A 16,502-nucleotide genomic window follows, 5' to 3' on the forward strand; every position below is an offset into this window, starting at 1 on the left:
TCTTTATCCACTTTGTTCCTTGCTCTTAGTTTTCTTTTTTTTTTTTCTTTTTTTTTTATCAACGGCCTCGTCAGCGCATTATTAGAGTTTCTCCAACTTGGAACAAATGCCGCTCTCCATATTCACGATCATTGCGCTGTCCATTTTGCGACACAGCCATTCCAGAATATCCGCGGCCTCGCTTTCCACGTACCAGTCTACCAAGGACAATGACGTCTCTTCCTTTTCCTGCGCGTGAAACAATTGATGTAATTTTTAATCATGTGTTTAGCACTTTGTCGGTCACAAACGTATAATATTACAATATTAATTATAATGATATAATTATTTCGATTCTTTTTATTCCCCCCCAATTATGCGGTTTAGAGAAAAATTTTTGTTCATTATCGGCGACTCTAATTACTTTTAGACCGAAAGAATATCATCAAAAAGAGATGAATGATATTTTACAATTTTATTCAATTGTTCGCCACTGCTGAACATTTTACTGTTAATCTTTGTCACGCGAGAAACTGACTTGTGATTATTTTAAACGATTTTTTCTCAATTGTTTTTATTTAAGTCGTTAAACTTAAATATTCCACTCTTTAAAAAGGCATGCTCGATATTCGAATGTATCAAATCATTGTCTCTTATCCACGATTGTAATATTTTAGTAATATGAATTAAATATATGTCGCATCGGACAAATTACCTCTGTTACGCGCAAAATAAGTTTATTTTTAGCGATAGTTGGCGGTGACAGCAATTGATTGGTCTCTAAAGTCCACTTTACGTTCCACGATCCCCAAGCATTTCCCTTCTCGACATAGTGTATTCGCCTAAAAAAAATCCAAGAATTAATCCGTATCTTAATTCTTTCAGAGAAATAATATATAGATTTATATTCTTAAAATTTTTTAGCTGTCAAATACGTGAGCGTTAACGAATGCGATTCCTTATTGTTAGACTAAAAAGCTCTAATCATCTTCCATCTTTATATAGATGAAAACATCCATAGATAAGAAATGGATTATGAGAATATAAGTGGCAGACTTACTGCAAGGATATTAGTGTAATATATTTCCCGTCGTTGTGGAGCGCGGCATGTCCCCAATAAGAATCGTTTTGAACGCAATGGCCTTTACTTATAGCGTTCAACAAGTAGGCTCCCTTCGCCTTGTGCGTCGAGAACAACTCCACACCCTAGATAATAACATGAGGATTAAACAGATACAAAAGACAGATCACATATGAAATAACGACGGACGATACTCACGAAATGCGGATTGATATATCGCGGCAATCGTACTCTGGATACAAAACTATGTCCTACTTCTTGCGCTCTGAAAAATTCATTTTTATGATAAACGAAAAAAAATAGCGCTATACACAATAGCGTGTTGATATACCTCTTTATTATGTCTGGTATCACTTTCGAATGGGTTTTTGAACAAGAGCTTTCCGTCTTGAACAACACGGATATCTTCTTCCCCAATGTTTTGAAGAAATATCTCAACTCTTCTCGATGAATACCTGTCACATTTTTGATAACAGATTTAACGAACCGAGCAGAGAATGAACAAATTAATATTATACATGCACGATGATTATATACGATCTCGCTACTCACTGTTTGTCGACGTGGTGATCAAGCCAGAGGTCTCCAAATCGATCTCTGTCGCGAACGAATGATCGACCAAAAACACTAAAGGCGGTACATCCGGATTCTGATAATTTATGTCTTTCATCTGAAACGAATATGTACTATTGTATTTTCACTATATAAGATATCTCTCCCGTATAATCAACGAATATACTTTCAATAATATAAATATATAAAACTGAATAAGAGCCTGCTTGGAGTTTTGCTTTTCAAGCAAAGAATAATTTAATTTTAATTAGACTTTGCTTGACAGACGTACAAAGTTTTAATCGTGTCGGATAGTGTCAAAATTTTTAAAAACTTGACAACAGCCAGCCACATATTAAATTTCTCAAGTTTGGAAAGATGCTGATATTAAATAAACATCGTATACATATATGTACATATGGAACATGTTTAGCTTTATATTTACCTTAATATGAGGCGCCTGGCTATTCAAAATCGAAGCTTGCATACCATCGGGAGTAGCGTATCCTAGCTCGCACGCCACTTCGTACGCCAGCCTCTCAGCAACCTCGTCGCCGCATAGTAGTAACTGTAAGGTCACCGCACGATTAGGATGGTTTCAATATAAAGATATATTGTACGTAGAAAGAGAATCTTGTCCGTTTTGTACGCTTACCGAATCTGGCTCGCAAAAGTTGCTCCCTGGCGATTTAAAGTTGTAGCCGTACTGATTTCCCAGAACGGTAGCCAGACGCACCAGCACGTGAAACTGTTCCATAATCTGCGCCACGTAAGTTTGCAAGAGGCGCGAGAAGAATCTCTGGTTATCGACGACGATGAAACTCTTTTGATAACTCGGCAACCTAACAAACGGGAAATTATATTTGTCTCGTTGTCAATTACATCACGGTTTCAAAATTGTAAAATCGCGCTCACTTGAATTCGGCATCCCTCTCAAACGCACCCTTCTCCGCGTAATCGAAGATGAAACGAAGAATATTGCGATAATCGAGCATGATGCTAAAGTTGCGCGCGTTAGATCCGTCCGTATTGGCCAGCAATCTCAACTTTAACGCCATCGGAGAAATGTATATCTGTTCTATCAAGTCTCTTCTCTTGTCATTCTGCAATTTATATGCGCAAATCGGTCAAAACACTATGCATGTTCACATAAATTAATCCTTCTGTCAATGCATAATTCTTTATTTCTTTGTCATCAATGTATAGGTACGTGGATATCAACCGCATGCTTTCGACACATTGCACAATTTTTTTATAGCAACTGCTGGACATCTAACATTCTCTTTCCCGTTATATTTTAGAAAGTTTCCGTATATAATATTTTATTTCGGACGGAGAAGTTTTCGACACATTTTTAATATTTAAAGTTACTTTGGATATCTAGATACCCGTTCATTGACAGAAGAATTAATGCAGTCTGTATGTGTGATTATTACGTTATTGATTTTGTTAAAGGAAGGAACGCGCATATTGGACACGTCTCTCCTGAGTTTGGCGGCGATCGAGTGTTTGGTTTCCGGATTCTTGGGTATTAGATTGATCAAGGAGCAAAGAAAGACCTCTTCCAAATTTAAATTAAACTCCCTGAGGATGACACATATACCTCTAAAAGAATATTATTTGAAAATCAATATACGAACGCTGTTCATCGTAACGAGCAATAATATTTATGTGCGTAAGATGTACTTGTAAACGCTGTTTTTCAATTTGCGTTGCTTCAGATACGAGAATTCTAAGCAGTGTTTCAATCTACGACTTCCGGCGTAATTCACAAAGGTTTTTTGCAGGCTAGGATACAGAACCACCGGAAAGATGGCTTCGTTCAGTTGATTATCGACCTGCAAGAAATGGACAAGAGAAATTATTATCGCGAATCGTAATTATTAAATTAATTAATTACAATTAAAACCTGCGTACCTGTATCTTGTGAACGTATCCTTGCAGGTAACAAAGCGTCGTGGATTCCCTGCAATGCAGCCAGATACCTGGTGAATACGTTCTTCGTAGTTTGCCGAAGAATGGTTTAGTCATCTGCATCTTCACCAAGTCAACCTGCGAAATATTTAAAAGAGATATATGTTTGATTATTCATTCATCTTCACTGTGCGATAAATTACAATCACAGGGAATACATAAAAGTATTAATGATCTCTGCGATAAACATATCAATAAAACACTACTTTATGTTCAAATGCTCTGCACATTTAATTGTAACTAAAAATAAATAGCATAATGCTATTAAGTTATATTTTATCAAATACGATTAAATAGAGTTGAAAACAAGGGCGGTGATATTCATGAAACGTCTACGATGCAATTTAAAAAATCATGTTAAGCAAATCGTACATCGATGAAGTTCTCCAATTGCGCCACCTTCGCGGAATTCGTATACTTGTTTTCCAACCAAACGCTCAGTTCCAACGACAGGCTCCTCCATCGTTTGCTAAAGTAAAGCTCCCAATGCGCGGCGGAGTCGATCACACTGGCGTACAGTAACTCCCGTCTGACATTGTGAAGATTGGATTCCTGGACGACCTATGGGCAAGAAAAAAAAAAGTCACTCGATTTTCGATTCAATAAAATCGCTTCCATGTGCTTCTTCACTTACAACGCTGACTCCGATAGCCGCGATCGATAGAAATATCTCTCTCTTGCTCGCCTCGGGATCGATGACGCTTTTCGCTTTCAGGTACACACTCTCGTGCTGCGTAAACAGCAACACGCGTTGCTCTCCTTCCATGTAGCTCACCCAGTAAATTTCTGTCTCATCTTGCCGCGCGTGCTCCAACGCTTGTAGCTTCGTCTCGGATTCTGCATTAGGGGAAGAATGAGCGACACTCGCGCTCGAATCCTCCGACCACGACTTTGCGTTTGCTAGCGATTTGGGAGTGACCTGGGAAGAATGAGACGCGCTGTCGCGCCTTTCGACGGTTACAAAAGTTACCGTTTCGTGTCCGCAGCCGTCCTGAGGGCAAAACGAAGATGTCAAGTGCCGGGCAATCAATCCGCACAAAATTAATGAAAATTAAATCGAAACTGAGACGATCCATGAGTTTTGATTATTGCTTTAATAATGAAGATTGGAAATCTCGTAAAATTAATTCGATAAAAATAATAAGAAGTTTATCGCTTCGAAGAATGCAAAATGGCAAATCAAGTAAAAAATATACAACTTTTTCTTTCACTACCGTTTCGAATTGTGCTTTATAGCCGAAGGCGTTATTGCTATAAACGTTCCAAATCAGTTCTCTGGTCTGAGTAGGATCGTCCCAAGTGTACAGCAGACTTTGAAACGGTTTGAGCAGAGCGACTTGACCCAAACCGATTTGGTTCAGCTTGAGGAATAGTTTGTCGCAGAGATTATCCACTCGTACGGGTATGTCGCTGGCGACGTATCTTCGGAATGTTACGCGATACGGAGCATTCATGCCGCCTTCGATCTCCACGCATAGCGCCGACTGTAAATTTGAAAATCTTGATATGAAATCTCTCTTCGAACATCGCATCGCAAAATAAAATTATAAAATTCATGTACCCCGTTATCCATTCTCAGCACAGTCTTGCCCACGTATGTAATGTCGAAATGTTGCGAGACCAGCTGACTGTTTCTCCACTTTATCCTCATTTTCATGGACTCGGTGGCGGGCCAGAACGACATCTCTTGCCCGGGTAAAAGATCGTTCCAGAGATCGGCCTCTTCGTTCTCCTCCATGAACCTCAGAGCCTTTTTGGTTTTGTTGCAGATGAACAAGTACGGCAGAAACGTTATGATTTTCGTGAAAATCGGCGACAAGCGGGAACTTTCTATCTCCGTTACGATCTGATACTTTCGTCCGCGTTCGATATCTCGACATACGATCAACGACATCGACGTGATCCCGTCCAATCCAAATGGCATCGACCACTCGGACTGATGGGCCCTCAATCGCACCATGCTCTTTTTATTGTTCTTTTGAGAGAACACCATCAACTCCTCCTCCGGCATCTCATAAGTTATATGAGAATGGTAATCCTAAACGAGAAGAGTAGTAGTAATATATCATAGTTTATCTCGCAGGTTTATTATTATGAAAATCAAATTGTCTAGTTTATACCTGAATAAATAGCGGCAAGCCAGACTTATTTATTATCCAATACTGCGCCTGTATAATAATGTTCCAGCTGAAAATTTTGCCTAATTCCAGGCACAGCAAGAAGGGTTTCGTCAAATCCGACTCGTTATCCGTAGACATTAGTACAAACTTTCGCTCTAGATTCATATTTAGTTTCACCGCACCCATCCAAGACGTGCCCAAGTAATTGTGTATCTGTATATAAAATCATTGAGTAATGTATAATTAAATGATGCAAAGCAGTATTTGTTATATAGAACCAAGTTTTTTCAAAATTCTACCTTAAAAGTAAACTGCACATTACTGCTGTGATTCAAAGAGTGCATGTTTATTTTTTCTCCGGGTTCGATTTTCACTTCATAATTAATGCTAGGTACAACGACGTCTATGACGAAGGGTAGCTGATTATTAAAAATGACAGGCGGTACGATATTTATCAAATAATTGGGCACTTGACAACCCGAGGGACGAGTCGTTAACGGAATTTCCGTGCATATCGCCCTGACACAGAATACATTACAGTCATTAATGCCGTCCTTCGCTTTGCAGCACACGTCTTTAAATGCATTTGCTATACCCTTCAAATCTTTCCAATAAATTCCTTCCTCGCTAACCTGATATTTTCTATAAATAATATATTAATTTGTTATCGTCTTATATTTTATCTTGGTTTTATTTTCTCAAAGAGAAAACAACAACCTGATCAAACTGATCCGCGGTTCTACTTACTCTGTAGACTCTAGATATACCGGAAGAACGTGTATCGGACAATGATAAGCGATATATAGAGGAATATTATAAGTCGCATCGGGTTCGATGATTGCCATTCTTATATTATGATCGAAGGGATTTGTGACTTCACCGGTGAGTGTTAAACCCAATTTGTCCACCACTGCTTTCTTGTAATAAAGTCCGAGCGCGTACGATGTTTCGTTTCGAAACTAAAAGGTATCTTTCGGTTAATAGGAAAAAACAATACGGAAGACTGGGATGCGAAACGCGGATAAACGAGTGAACATTACCTGTAACGGAGATCGCACGCAAATCGTACGATGTAGGTAATTGTTTATCGTTGCCTCTATCACCAGGTAATAGCGAACCTCGTGTCTCACAGGACGAAGCGATACGAGACTGCGTGTCTCCTTTTTAGGGCAATATATCAACACATTCTCGAAACCTGCGCGTAAATTAAGAGTAAAATTCGATTATTTATGATTATTTTTTATATGTATAGTAAAAGTGTAGAAGAGTGTAAAAATTACCTTCAAAAGTCACACGAACAAGTTCGTCAGTTATAGATTTGTAGATTTGAACGGGCGAGTCGATGGGAAAGGTTTTACATTCCGGTACGACTACGGTTTCTTTACCGGTCCATTGAGGACTCGTGAGATTCCCCTGGGGGACTTCGTTCTCCGGACTGCTGGGCACGCTGGTCGGCGAGTTTCCGTCGTGCGCAAAATTGTGCGCGGCCAGGACACGCGTCACACTGTTCCCGTCCACTTGTTCTTGAACGAGCAGCTCCACTCGACTCGCGTGACCAATGTTGTTCAGTACAGTCAATTCTCGCGTACTAGTTGGCACGAAAGGGATTCCACCCTTGACTCGCGCAAACGCGTTCGACATTGCGTTCCACGTCGCGATCATGTTTTCCGTTATAGTGATGTTGATTTTGTCCTCCGAATATAGAATAATGTGCGGCGCCAAGAGATTCGTCTTTGCTGTCGCACGCGGCGTGGCGGGATTATCTACATGCAAAATTAAAACACTTAGAATATAAGCAATTGAAATTTAAAATTGAAATACATGTGTGATCGTTTAAATTTACACGTACAAGATTCACAGGTACAATCCAGCGTCAATTCCAGTTCCTCATCCTCATTTGTACTCGAATCGTCAGAATCGCTTTCTTCGTCGTCGCTATCATTATTAAATAAATAATTGGAAATCTTGGTTAATTTCGTATCGTTCTCGTCGTCGTCCGTATCAGATTCATCCTCATACGTTATGTAAGTTTCGGGCTCTGTTTATTTAAAAAATAAATAAACTCTACACATACGTACTGAATAACCAATTTTCATAATTGTATGAATAATTCTACCCTTTCTCGTAGACGAGATGGCATCAGCATCGGGTCCAATAAATATCATATCCATTATATCCTGTTCATTGTACTTTACATCCTTCTTTCTCGCTTTCACCGAATCTTGCTTTATGCAGTGGCAAGAATCTGTCCATAGGGAATTAATCATATTTGCTTCGCCTCGATACGTCTGAAAAAAATCAAATTATATTAATTATATATGTATATAAAAAAACATTATATTAATAACTAATTAGAAAATAATAATAGAAAATATGTAGCAATCGACAATCTTTGTAACCTTGATAATAAATTCCCACGGTTTATAGTTTACATCGTCCTTTGTACAAAATTCCACGAATGGCTCCCAATTCTGATAAACTTTATTGTAACAGAATGCGTGAAGCTTTATATTGGACTCGAGATGGAAATTGTTGTACCAATCGTCGACGGTGGCAGTAACGACGGTCTCCATTTTCATCACTGGAAATCTTCCTACGGAATATTCCATCTCCAACGATAAGCACATTGTCACGGGTTTCAAACTGAATACTACATGATCGTTGCGACGACGATACAATCCCGAGTCGACTAAAACAACAAGAAATTCAAATTATTTAAATAAATATAACAAAATTGAAATGAAACAATATCTATGTTGTATCGCACAAGATATTTACCTTCATCCATTTTCTTATACGGTATACTAGAAACTTTTCTCGGTGCCCAGAGATTATTATGCAGGTTGGCATTTTGATTGCTACTGTTATCCATTTTCGAGCTAATGCTGTTCAAAAAAGTCGACGCTTCGTTCAATATCTAGAATGCAGATATCAATAATAAGATAATAAGCGATGTAAATAATTTAATAGCACAGTTTACAGATATCAGGCATATTTTATATAAATAGTCAGAGATTCACTTACATCGAAAAAGGTATGCATCACTTCTGCCGATAGATGTACATTAACACTATTTAGAGCAACGACAATTTCCTCATTATCACTCGACAATTCCTTCTTCTTAGAAATCTCTACATCGCAAGGACGTAACAACCAATACGGGGATTCGTAATTTCCTTTCGCCTTGGCATTGACATTGGTCAGGGTGCAAACTATCGAAGAAAAACAACCATGTCTGCTGCTTTCGATAAACACTTCCGTCTGCATTCGAATCACGTGTGTATTACTCTTCTCCAAATCACCGAATAGAAAAATATCCGGCTTTTGTATTCTAATTGATATAGAGGTACCTAAACAAATTAAAATTGATTATTTTATTTTCTACATATATAGTCGTTATACAAATTGCTATTGAGAACGACAGAAAAGAGCCATCTTTGTGTATACAACCTGCATGCACATAGATAAACTACCTGGTTGCTCCTTAAAATACTGGGAGCGATTTATTTTGTCAGTTTCTGCGTTTATAGCATTCCGGTTCTTGATTTAAATCAAATACATTGATGGAATTAATGCGATTCAATGAATATATCTTAGAGAAAGATGTGTTTTGAGAGATTTGAGAAAATTAATAGAAAAATATTCTTAATGAGCTCTAGTACTGTCGAAATGACTTTATATTTACCATTTGGTTATTATTATCGTATCCGTGATTGATGATTCCTTTTTCTATCTGTTCGCCGGGTAGGGAATCCAAAAAGTACCGTCCCAAGTGCATCAAGAAAGGTACAGACAGATAAATTCGCACGTCCTGAATAAGAACGTCGAAACACTTTTCCTTCGCTTGAGTACGACTGTACGTGACATCGACTATAGGAGACATCGACACGGAAATACAAGATTCTAAATTCTTTTCCAAGGATATTGCCGGCGATTGTATTATCCTAAAACGGTAGAAACGAGATTAATAAATCAAAAGCCATCAAGATCCTAATCGGAGCTCTCGATCAACGATACAAACCTCTTTTCGACCGTGTCTTTGCGAGTGTCCTGCAATGAGCAGTTTTGCAAAGACAGTCTCATTTTCACACTCTTGTCGCTATAAAAGTCCCAGGTATTTATAGTTTCTCCGAAGCACAACTTGCACAAACCATGATTCAAGTCGCGCACAGGAGAACTCAACACCTGCAACATAATATGATCAAAATTATTATATATAATACATATGATAGAATATTAATTAACTTATATTAATGTATCTACCTCTTCCGTGTCCATGAATAAATTCAATTGCAATCCCTCCGAGGTAAGTTTTATGTTGATTTCGCACAGCGCTGTTTCATTATGAGTTAAAAAGTCTTCCAGTTTCTTTACCATAACGTCATCGTCATGCTTGACATTCTTTCGAGAGTCTCGCGTTGAAATTCGATCCTCGTTCTCGGCGATCTTTTTAAGCAACAGTATTTTCGAAATATTATCTTGCCACACCGAAATAAGGGACTTTAGATCCCGCTGACTCAAGTTTACATTTACAACGTCGATCACTCCTTGCACATTGAATAAACCATATGTTTGAAATTCCATAATACTACGATATTCCGTCTTTCTCTTGATATCAAACTGAATTTGTATCGGTTCGATAATGGGTTCCTGAAATTATTTCCATATATTGGCACACGTTTCTTTTTCAAATATTTTGTCATAAAAAAATTCAAAATTTGAATATTTAATCCAACTTTACCTGCACTTCCAAATCTCGCGCCAAGGTCATAATTGCCCTAGATATAGTCATAGATTTCAATTTTACCAAAATATTGTCGATTATTAATTGTCCGCTATCATTAGCTTTCGTCGATTGCACTGACGGTCCGTTGTTCTTGAAAAAGTTTTCGACCGATAATGTGCCTGGAAGTAAATTCTATGAAAGAACAGCCTCAATTTATATATATATATATAACTATCTCTCGGATGCAATTCTATACCTGTATCGAAAACCAAGAGACTCGGGGCATCTTTCTTCTGCGGTAGCAGGAAAGTAGGTCCTTGTATATCGATAAAAATGTGTAATTTCGTCGCGCTTCTCTTAATCAGCTCGATCCCTCCGACAAACTTGTTTTTCAAATAATTTAAGAAGCGAGTATAATATGTGGAAGCGAACGGCCTCACAAAATTCTGTAGAAAAATGATTTAAGTGTCAACATTGATATCGTAATGAGATGCAAAAGAACGCAAGACAAGAAATCTATCGTACCCGTAAATCGTACAGAATTTTAGAAATGATCACACAATTTATTCTTCCGATGGAAAGCTTAAAGGTGCCATCCGACATCACATCGTCCTGATTAGTATCGATATCCGAACATTTATACAGCTTTGGGGTATGTCGTACATATTTCAGATCAAATACTTTGTCTTCGTCGGTCGTCAAAATCTTTAAACAAAATAAAAATATATATTTATGTGTATCATGTGCAGTTAAAAAAAATAAATATACATGTTAATAATCAAAGTAATTACTTTTGAATAAAGCGTGTCGTCGTTCAAGTCTTCGGCAAGTATACTGCTGAGATAGGCGCGCAACACCATTCTCTCGTTCGCATTGTAGATGCAATCGTTTTCCAAACCCGAAATCTTAATCTCCATTAAATCTATGTCCTTGTCGCAGAATCGTAGTACCAGCGAGCTAAGTCTGGTTGAATAATTCAGTTTAATTGCACCTGTAAAAGTATTGCAAGATGTAAAAGTATGTGATATATGTTCCTTTCCATACCCAAAAATATATATTTTGTATTCAAGAATATATTTATTACCTGGTGGAATAGGTGGATCTACATCGTGTTGTTCCCATTTTATAATATTATCGCACATCTTTTCGGCGTACTTGATTATAAGTGTACCATCGCACATACTGAGAAATAAATTAATTAGTTAAGAAATTAATTAGTGTTTCTAGAAATATCTCACACGAAATGATTGTACATTTTCTTACTTACGTTTTAAATTTCTGCCAATAATCTTTTATTTTCAGTAATGCGGATCTATGAAGATTTATATTAATATTCAATAGATTCACAACCAGAGAGCGTTCGATATTTTTAAAGTGCGACTTGAAATCGGGGCAATTTGATTTAACCTTTAAAAGAAAGATAATTAATGCACATTCAACTAAATCAGGGAACATGAATATTGTATCTCGGTGCAAAGATTACCTTACGATATGACACAACGAGAACTTCGTAAGACTCGTCGGTGGATATCAATTCTAGGTATGATCCGGTAACGCCAGCGTTTGTCTTATCGATTAGAAGAATCGATCCAATGCCGAATTGAACAGCAACTCCGTATTCCATCATAGCTGTTTCATAGTACACGGTATGCAATCTCAAATTCAGATAAGGCTGCTCTCGGCTGTCCACCATATGTTCAAGATTTATGGAGAACTAAATTTCAGATCCATAGATATATCAATGATATATATTTGTCTAATAAGATGTGGCGAATGCTCGATAAGACTGTACTTGCCTCGCTTATGGCAAATCGAAGTAACAAATTAATGCGATTACACGGAGATATATTATCGTCAAATCCGGATAAATTGATGGTTTTAGATAACAGTTCCAAGTCCTCTTCGCTAACTTCCGAAGAGACAACACTCCTAATAAGAAATTATAATATTATATCTTAATATACCTTGAGTAGTGAAACAGAGAGAAATATACCTTCTTTTTTAATATATCATCATTACCTGTCAAGCTTTGGTACATTATTGATTACAACTTCTTTGATGGTAGGTTTAAAACCATTGTGCATCATTAAAACAGATGGCAAGCACACACCGGATTGTATTTTCATCAATTCTTTCACCGAAGTGAAAGCAATCCTCGATTTTTGTTCGAGAGTAGAATCTTTGAAGGTAGTTTTACATTTTTCGATATTATTTTCATAAAGCACTAGCAATTTGTTCAAAAAGTGCGCCATAAGTCGCAGTTTATTTTCCGACAAGTTAAACTTTACGTTTGAAATATGTACATTGAGTTTTGTCCTGTGCGAAAAATTACATATTAAAAGAGAGGAATAGACTAAAGGAACAGCCACAATTTCTTACCGTGGTAATTGACGATATTCCGGTCTAATGCTGTACGAAAGTGTCGCGTTCGCTTGTAGTTTGGGTAACAAATGATACTCGGAATCACTCCGTTTTCTCGCCGAGCGCCAATCGTCGCCCGAATGACAAAATAAAATCTGCGCGCCCGAAAACACCATATTGAGTCTGTCGTAGAGTAATTCTTCCAGTTCCATTAGAGTGGCGTATTCCAGTTGCAAATTCATCGCTTGAAGCTCGTTGGTCAACGTCACATTACCGAGATCCAAGACGAGGATGTGTCCTCCTCTGCAACAAAAAATTTGAATGTTTACAAAATGTGTAATATTTTTCACACACTTTCTTTCGTAATCCTACATACATAGTAAACGTACTTTTGAATCGATCCGTGTTCCGGAAATATTATGTATGGGCTTTTAATATCTATTTTGAAGCTAATTCTCAATGTCTGCGAGATGATGTCGTCCACAAAGTTGAAATACTTTCTTTTCGCGCAATCCCACAATCTGTATATTCCGAGAATCGTGCCATAGATGTAATTGGTGTTGAATTTGAAAAAGTTTATAATCTCCACCATAGCAAACTGAATAGAAAATAAAGGATGTGTATGAGAGAGGTTTACAGAAATATTGCGATCGCGAACAACGCATAATAAAATCGCTATTACATGATGATAAGTGACTTCGATAGCTTCCAGTTTTATGGACACTTCGAAGATAGGATCCATATTTAGTCCATTCTTCTCAAAATCTATGGCCAAGAAATAGGTGGACACATTGCCTGTTTGACACATGTATTTGCAATTAGTAATTGTAATAATTTAGTAATTATTAGCTTAGAGAGACAAATAGATACGTTACCTGTCAACACATTATCAACTGTGATCAAAGGAACCAAATCGCCGTCGGTTGATATAGCCTCGACGACAAAACTTTCAGCACGAGCAGATATCTTGAAAGCTAATAACGTAGGCCTAGCCTCGATACTCGTCAGGAATTGTGCGACAGTTGCAATCAACATTTCTTTGCCTTTGCTCAATAGAGTCAGACAACAATTTGCCAAAGTAAAGTTTAATTTGTAATCTGCAAACGTGCAAAGATATTCTTCTTAGATGACTAAAACTCTTGTGAAATATTTGCTTTTTATAACACACAATTCTTGTTAATACACTTAATAATATTCTATATAAAAAAGCAATAATCTTACGTTGAGAAAAGTATTTATGCACTCACCGATTTGCTTCAGCGTTTTTTCCAATTTTATTTGTGGACTGGACGAATTATCTACTACATCTATCGACTTTTGACTTTCTTCTTTGTTGCATTGGACCATTATACTTTGATCGTTATTCGAAGATGTTTCGACATCAACATCATCTGATGAACTCACTGCTGTGGTTTGACACTCGCGCTCGATATCCTTATTTCTCAATTCCTGTTTAGCGTGCTCTCTCGCGATCACTATGTTTAATATTGTCAGACTGTCCTCGTATTTTTGCAGATCTAGCTTCAGTTCCGTGTCATTCGGTCGTTGCAAACTTTGAATATACATCTCTTTATAATTTCTATAATTTTTCCTATGTTTGGCTATATGAGACCAAGTGTACGGTTTGATATAGTGATTCAAAATAGAATTGTACGCGTATCTCCACCAAGATGCTGGCTCCTCGTACACGCTTTGTTCGGGGCGATATTTAGCATGTGGTCTGCAAATATTATGTAAAACTATTAATTTTCAATCACTAATTTTTTATCAAAGATAGAAAGTTTATTAAAAATGCATATGTTATTAAAAAATAAATGGAAGAATTTTAGTAAATTCATTACCTGTTGACAGTTGCTCTTAACAAAGAATCTTGAATATGACAAAACGTAGCATATTGCGCTTCGGATAGTTGCATCGCTACATCCTGGAGCACAACATCGACCAACATACGAGAAGCTTGAGTTTCTGTACCTTTGTGTATGATGACTTTGATCTTGGCTGTGAAAGGCTTCAACACTTTTCGACAGAAAAACATGTCAATTAAAATCAATCACAAAAGTTGAGAAATAATCTTTTTTTTTTTCAGATACAAGATACAATAATAATAAGGTAATATCTCAAACGTACAAAACTGAAATTCCTTATTCTTCATTCCGAACGTTTGCAGGGACCTCTGCATCGCGTTTTTCCATGCTAGAAGATTGGGCATGTCCCAATTACCCTGAACATTTATACAGGATTCAGTGTCGTGGTCCATATACACACTGAGCGATTCCGCGCGTATAAGCTGATACACTGTTTGTGAATTTGTAGCGCACACTCCAGGTTTCCATTTACTGAAATTTATCATTTCTATTAACAACATTGGACATAATCGAGAAAAGAAAGACAATATGTGTCATCGAGTTACTGCTTACTTGTTGGTAGTTGTAATTGATATATTCTGTATACATATACCACAGGCACAGAGAAAGTTTCGCAATATTTTCTCTTCGTATCTAATATGTACATTATTTATAGTAATCTGGAAGTTTTTTGTAACTGACGCTAATAGACCATCGAATAGCTGAGGAGGTAGACCTATGAAAAAAAAAGAGAAAAGATAAATTGTACAGAGATAAAATTTTATTAAAAAATCATTCAATGTTATGAATAATTGAAAAACTTGGACAAACTTATAAATAAAAAATGCAGATATTTCTAATCAAAAATGTAATAAATTTAATAAAGCAATTTATTAGTGAATAATATCTATCTAGTAAAAACATATAACCACCTGCTCTAAATATTTCATCTTCCTTGAGATCCTCAAGTATTTTCTTTTTTTCTGCTCTTATCAAACGTTTCTGTATCTCTGGATCGTACGGACCGGACAGTGCAGGTACTGCTACAGCATATATATCCTGAAGAGAATAAAAGTATCCGTGTACGATTTCATATTATTTCAATATACATTATTACAATATAAATTATTCGATACCTCTATGCATATCACAATTGGTTGCGAGAAGAGTCCGGACCATGGTATTTTCAAAATAATTTTTCCTATCAAGCCAATCTCTATTCTAATAGGTAATCCCAGTTGATACTGAAAAAGCATAAAGATACACGCAAAATATATATATATATATATATATATATATATACACCCAATGTAATTCCATTTTATACAATCTGAGGACTATTTTGACCAAAATCCGGATTAATTTAATCAGCGATACATTGAACTGATAGAATTTTGCCTACGGCAAAACTGTCAATCATCTGATTCATCGTTCCTAATGAAATCTTTCTTCCAATATGTCAAAAATTAACAATTCTATCCTCATATATTAACAAAACACGCAAGTATTATTGATAAATCAATGGGAGTTGAATGGTGAAAAATTGGGATTTAAACCATTCTGGAAGAATTCGTACCAGAGCTTCCGGTTTCAGCTTGAGGTCGGTGAGGCACGTATCCCCGGAGAAAATACCGACGTTGAACTGCTCCGTGTCCAGGTCCTCGACGTACCTGCCCAGCAGACGGTTCAAAAATGCCGCTATAGCCCCCTCGAACATCGTAACTGTCAAACGAGTTGCCTTTCGTCTTTCTATGTATTTCGAAAGTGAGGAACGCGAGATCGACCTGGAGTCAACCTGGCGCCCGGTCGCCCACCATCGTCATAACCTCAAGATTGTTGCAATTTGCAAAATAATTCAGTCATGC

At 37.1% G+C, this 16,502-nt stretch overlaps 1 protein-coding gene across 1 annotated transcript; it reads right to left on the reverse strand.

Annotated features, from left to right (window-relative positions):
• Window positions 1–10: 10 nt before the first annotated feature.
• Window positions 11–16,492, reverse strand: LOC145942803 (intermembrane lipid transfer protein VPS13A). Its single transcript, XM_083049831.1, has 50 exons — window positions 16,214–16,492; window positions 15,774–15,881; window positions 15,570–15,696; window positions 15,211–15,373; window positions 14,921–15,129; window positions 14,635–14,809; window positions 14,041–14,513; window positions 13,669–13,890; window positions 13,476–13,588; window positions 13,183–13,391; window positions 12,812–13,096; window positions 12,452–12,748; window positions 12,229–12,361; window positions 11,916–12,146; window positions 11,700–11,839; window positions 11,517–11,614; window positions 11,224–11,423; window positions 10,958–11,137; window positions 10,689–10,878; window positions 10,448–10,611; window positions 9,970–10,356; window positions 9,728–9,891; window positions 9,392–9,650; window positions 9,180–9,246; window positions 8,731–9,056; window positions 8,485–8,623; window positions 8,106–8,395; window positions 7,823–7,994; window positions 7,556–7,744; window positions 6,987–7,469; window positions 6,747–6,901; window positions 6,454–6,665; window positions 6,006–6,348; window positions 5,707–5,919; window positions 5,148–5,624; window positions 4,801–5,070; window positions 4,221–4,577; window positions 3,959–4,147; window positions 3,530–3,664; window positions 3,299–3,450; window positions 3,049–3,217; window positions 2,528–2,715; window positions 2,268–2,454; window positions 2,058–2,180; window positions 1,613–1,730; window positions 1,392–1,515; window positions 1,259–1,325; window positions 1,040–1,185; window positions 695–821; window positions 11–228 (listed from the first exon to the last, which is right to left on the reverse strand). The coding sequence occupies exons 1-50, from the start codon at window positions 16,352–16,354 to the stop codon at window positions 82–84; spliced, it is 10,233 nt and encodes a 3,410-aa protein (XP_082905957.1). The 5' UTR covers window positions 16,355–16,492; the 3' UTR covers window positions 11–81.
• Between the last annotated feature and the right edge of the window lie 10 nt (window positions 16,493–16,502).

Source organism: Prenolepis imparis, unplaced genomic scaffold, assembly GCF_030444845.1.
Source record: "Prenolepis imparis isolate NDT839.2.m4 unplaced genomic scaffold, iyPreImpa1.0 SCAF_11, whole genome shotgun sequence".
Taxonomy (NCBI): domain Eukaryota; kingdom Metazoa; phylum Arthropoda; class Insecta; order Hymenoptera; family Formicidae; genus Prenolepis; species Prenolepis imparis.

What these genes read in the sequence shown, in the direction of transcription:
- LOC145942803 (XM_083049831.1), bottom strand. Translation starts at nt 16,354, where the DNA reads ATGTTCGAGGGGGCTATAGCGGCATTTTTGAACCGTCTGCTGGGCAGG. An exon ending in TTAAGAGCAACTGTCAACAG is followed by an intron (nt 14,514 to 14,634) that starts GTAATGAATTTA and finishes TAATATTTGCAG; the next exon opens with ACCACATGCTAAATATCGCC. An exon ending in TCTCTTGGTTTTCGATACAG is followed by an intron (nt 10,612 to 10,688) that starts GTATAGAATTGC and finishes ATTTACTTCCAG; the next exon opens with GCACATTATCGGTCGAAAAC.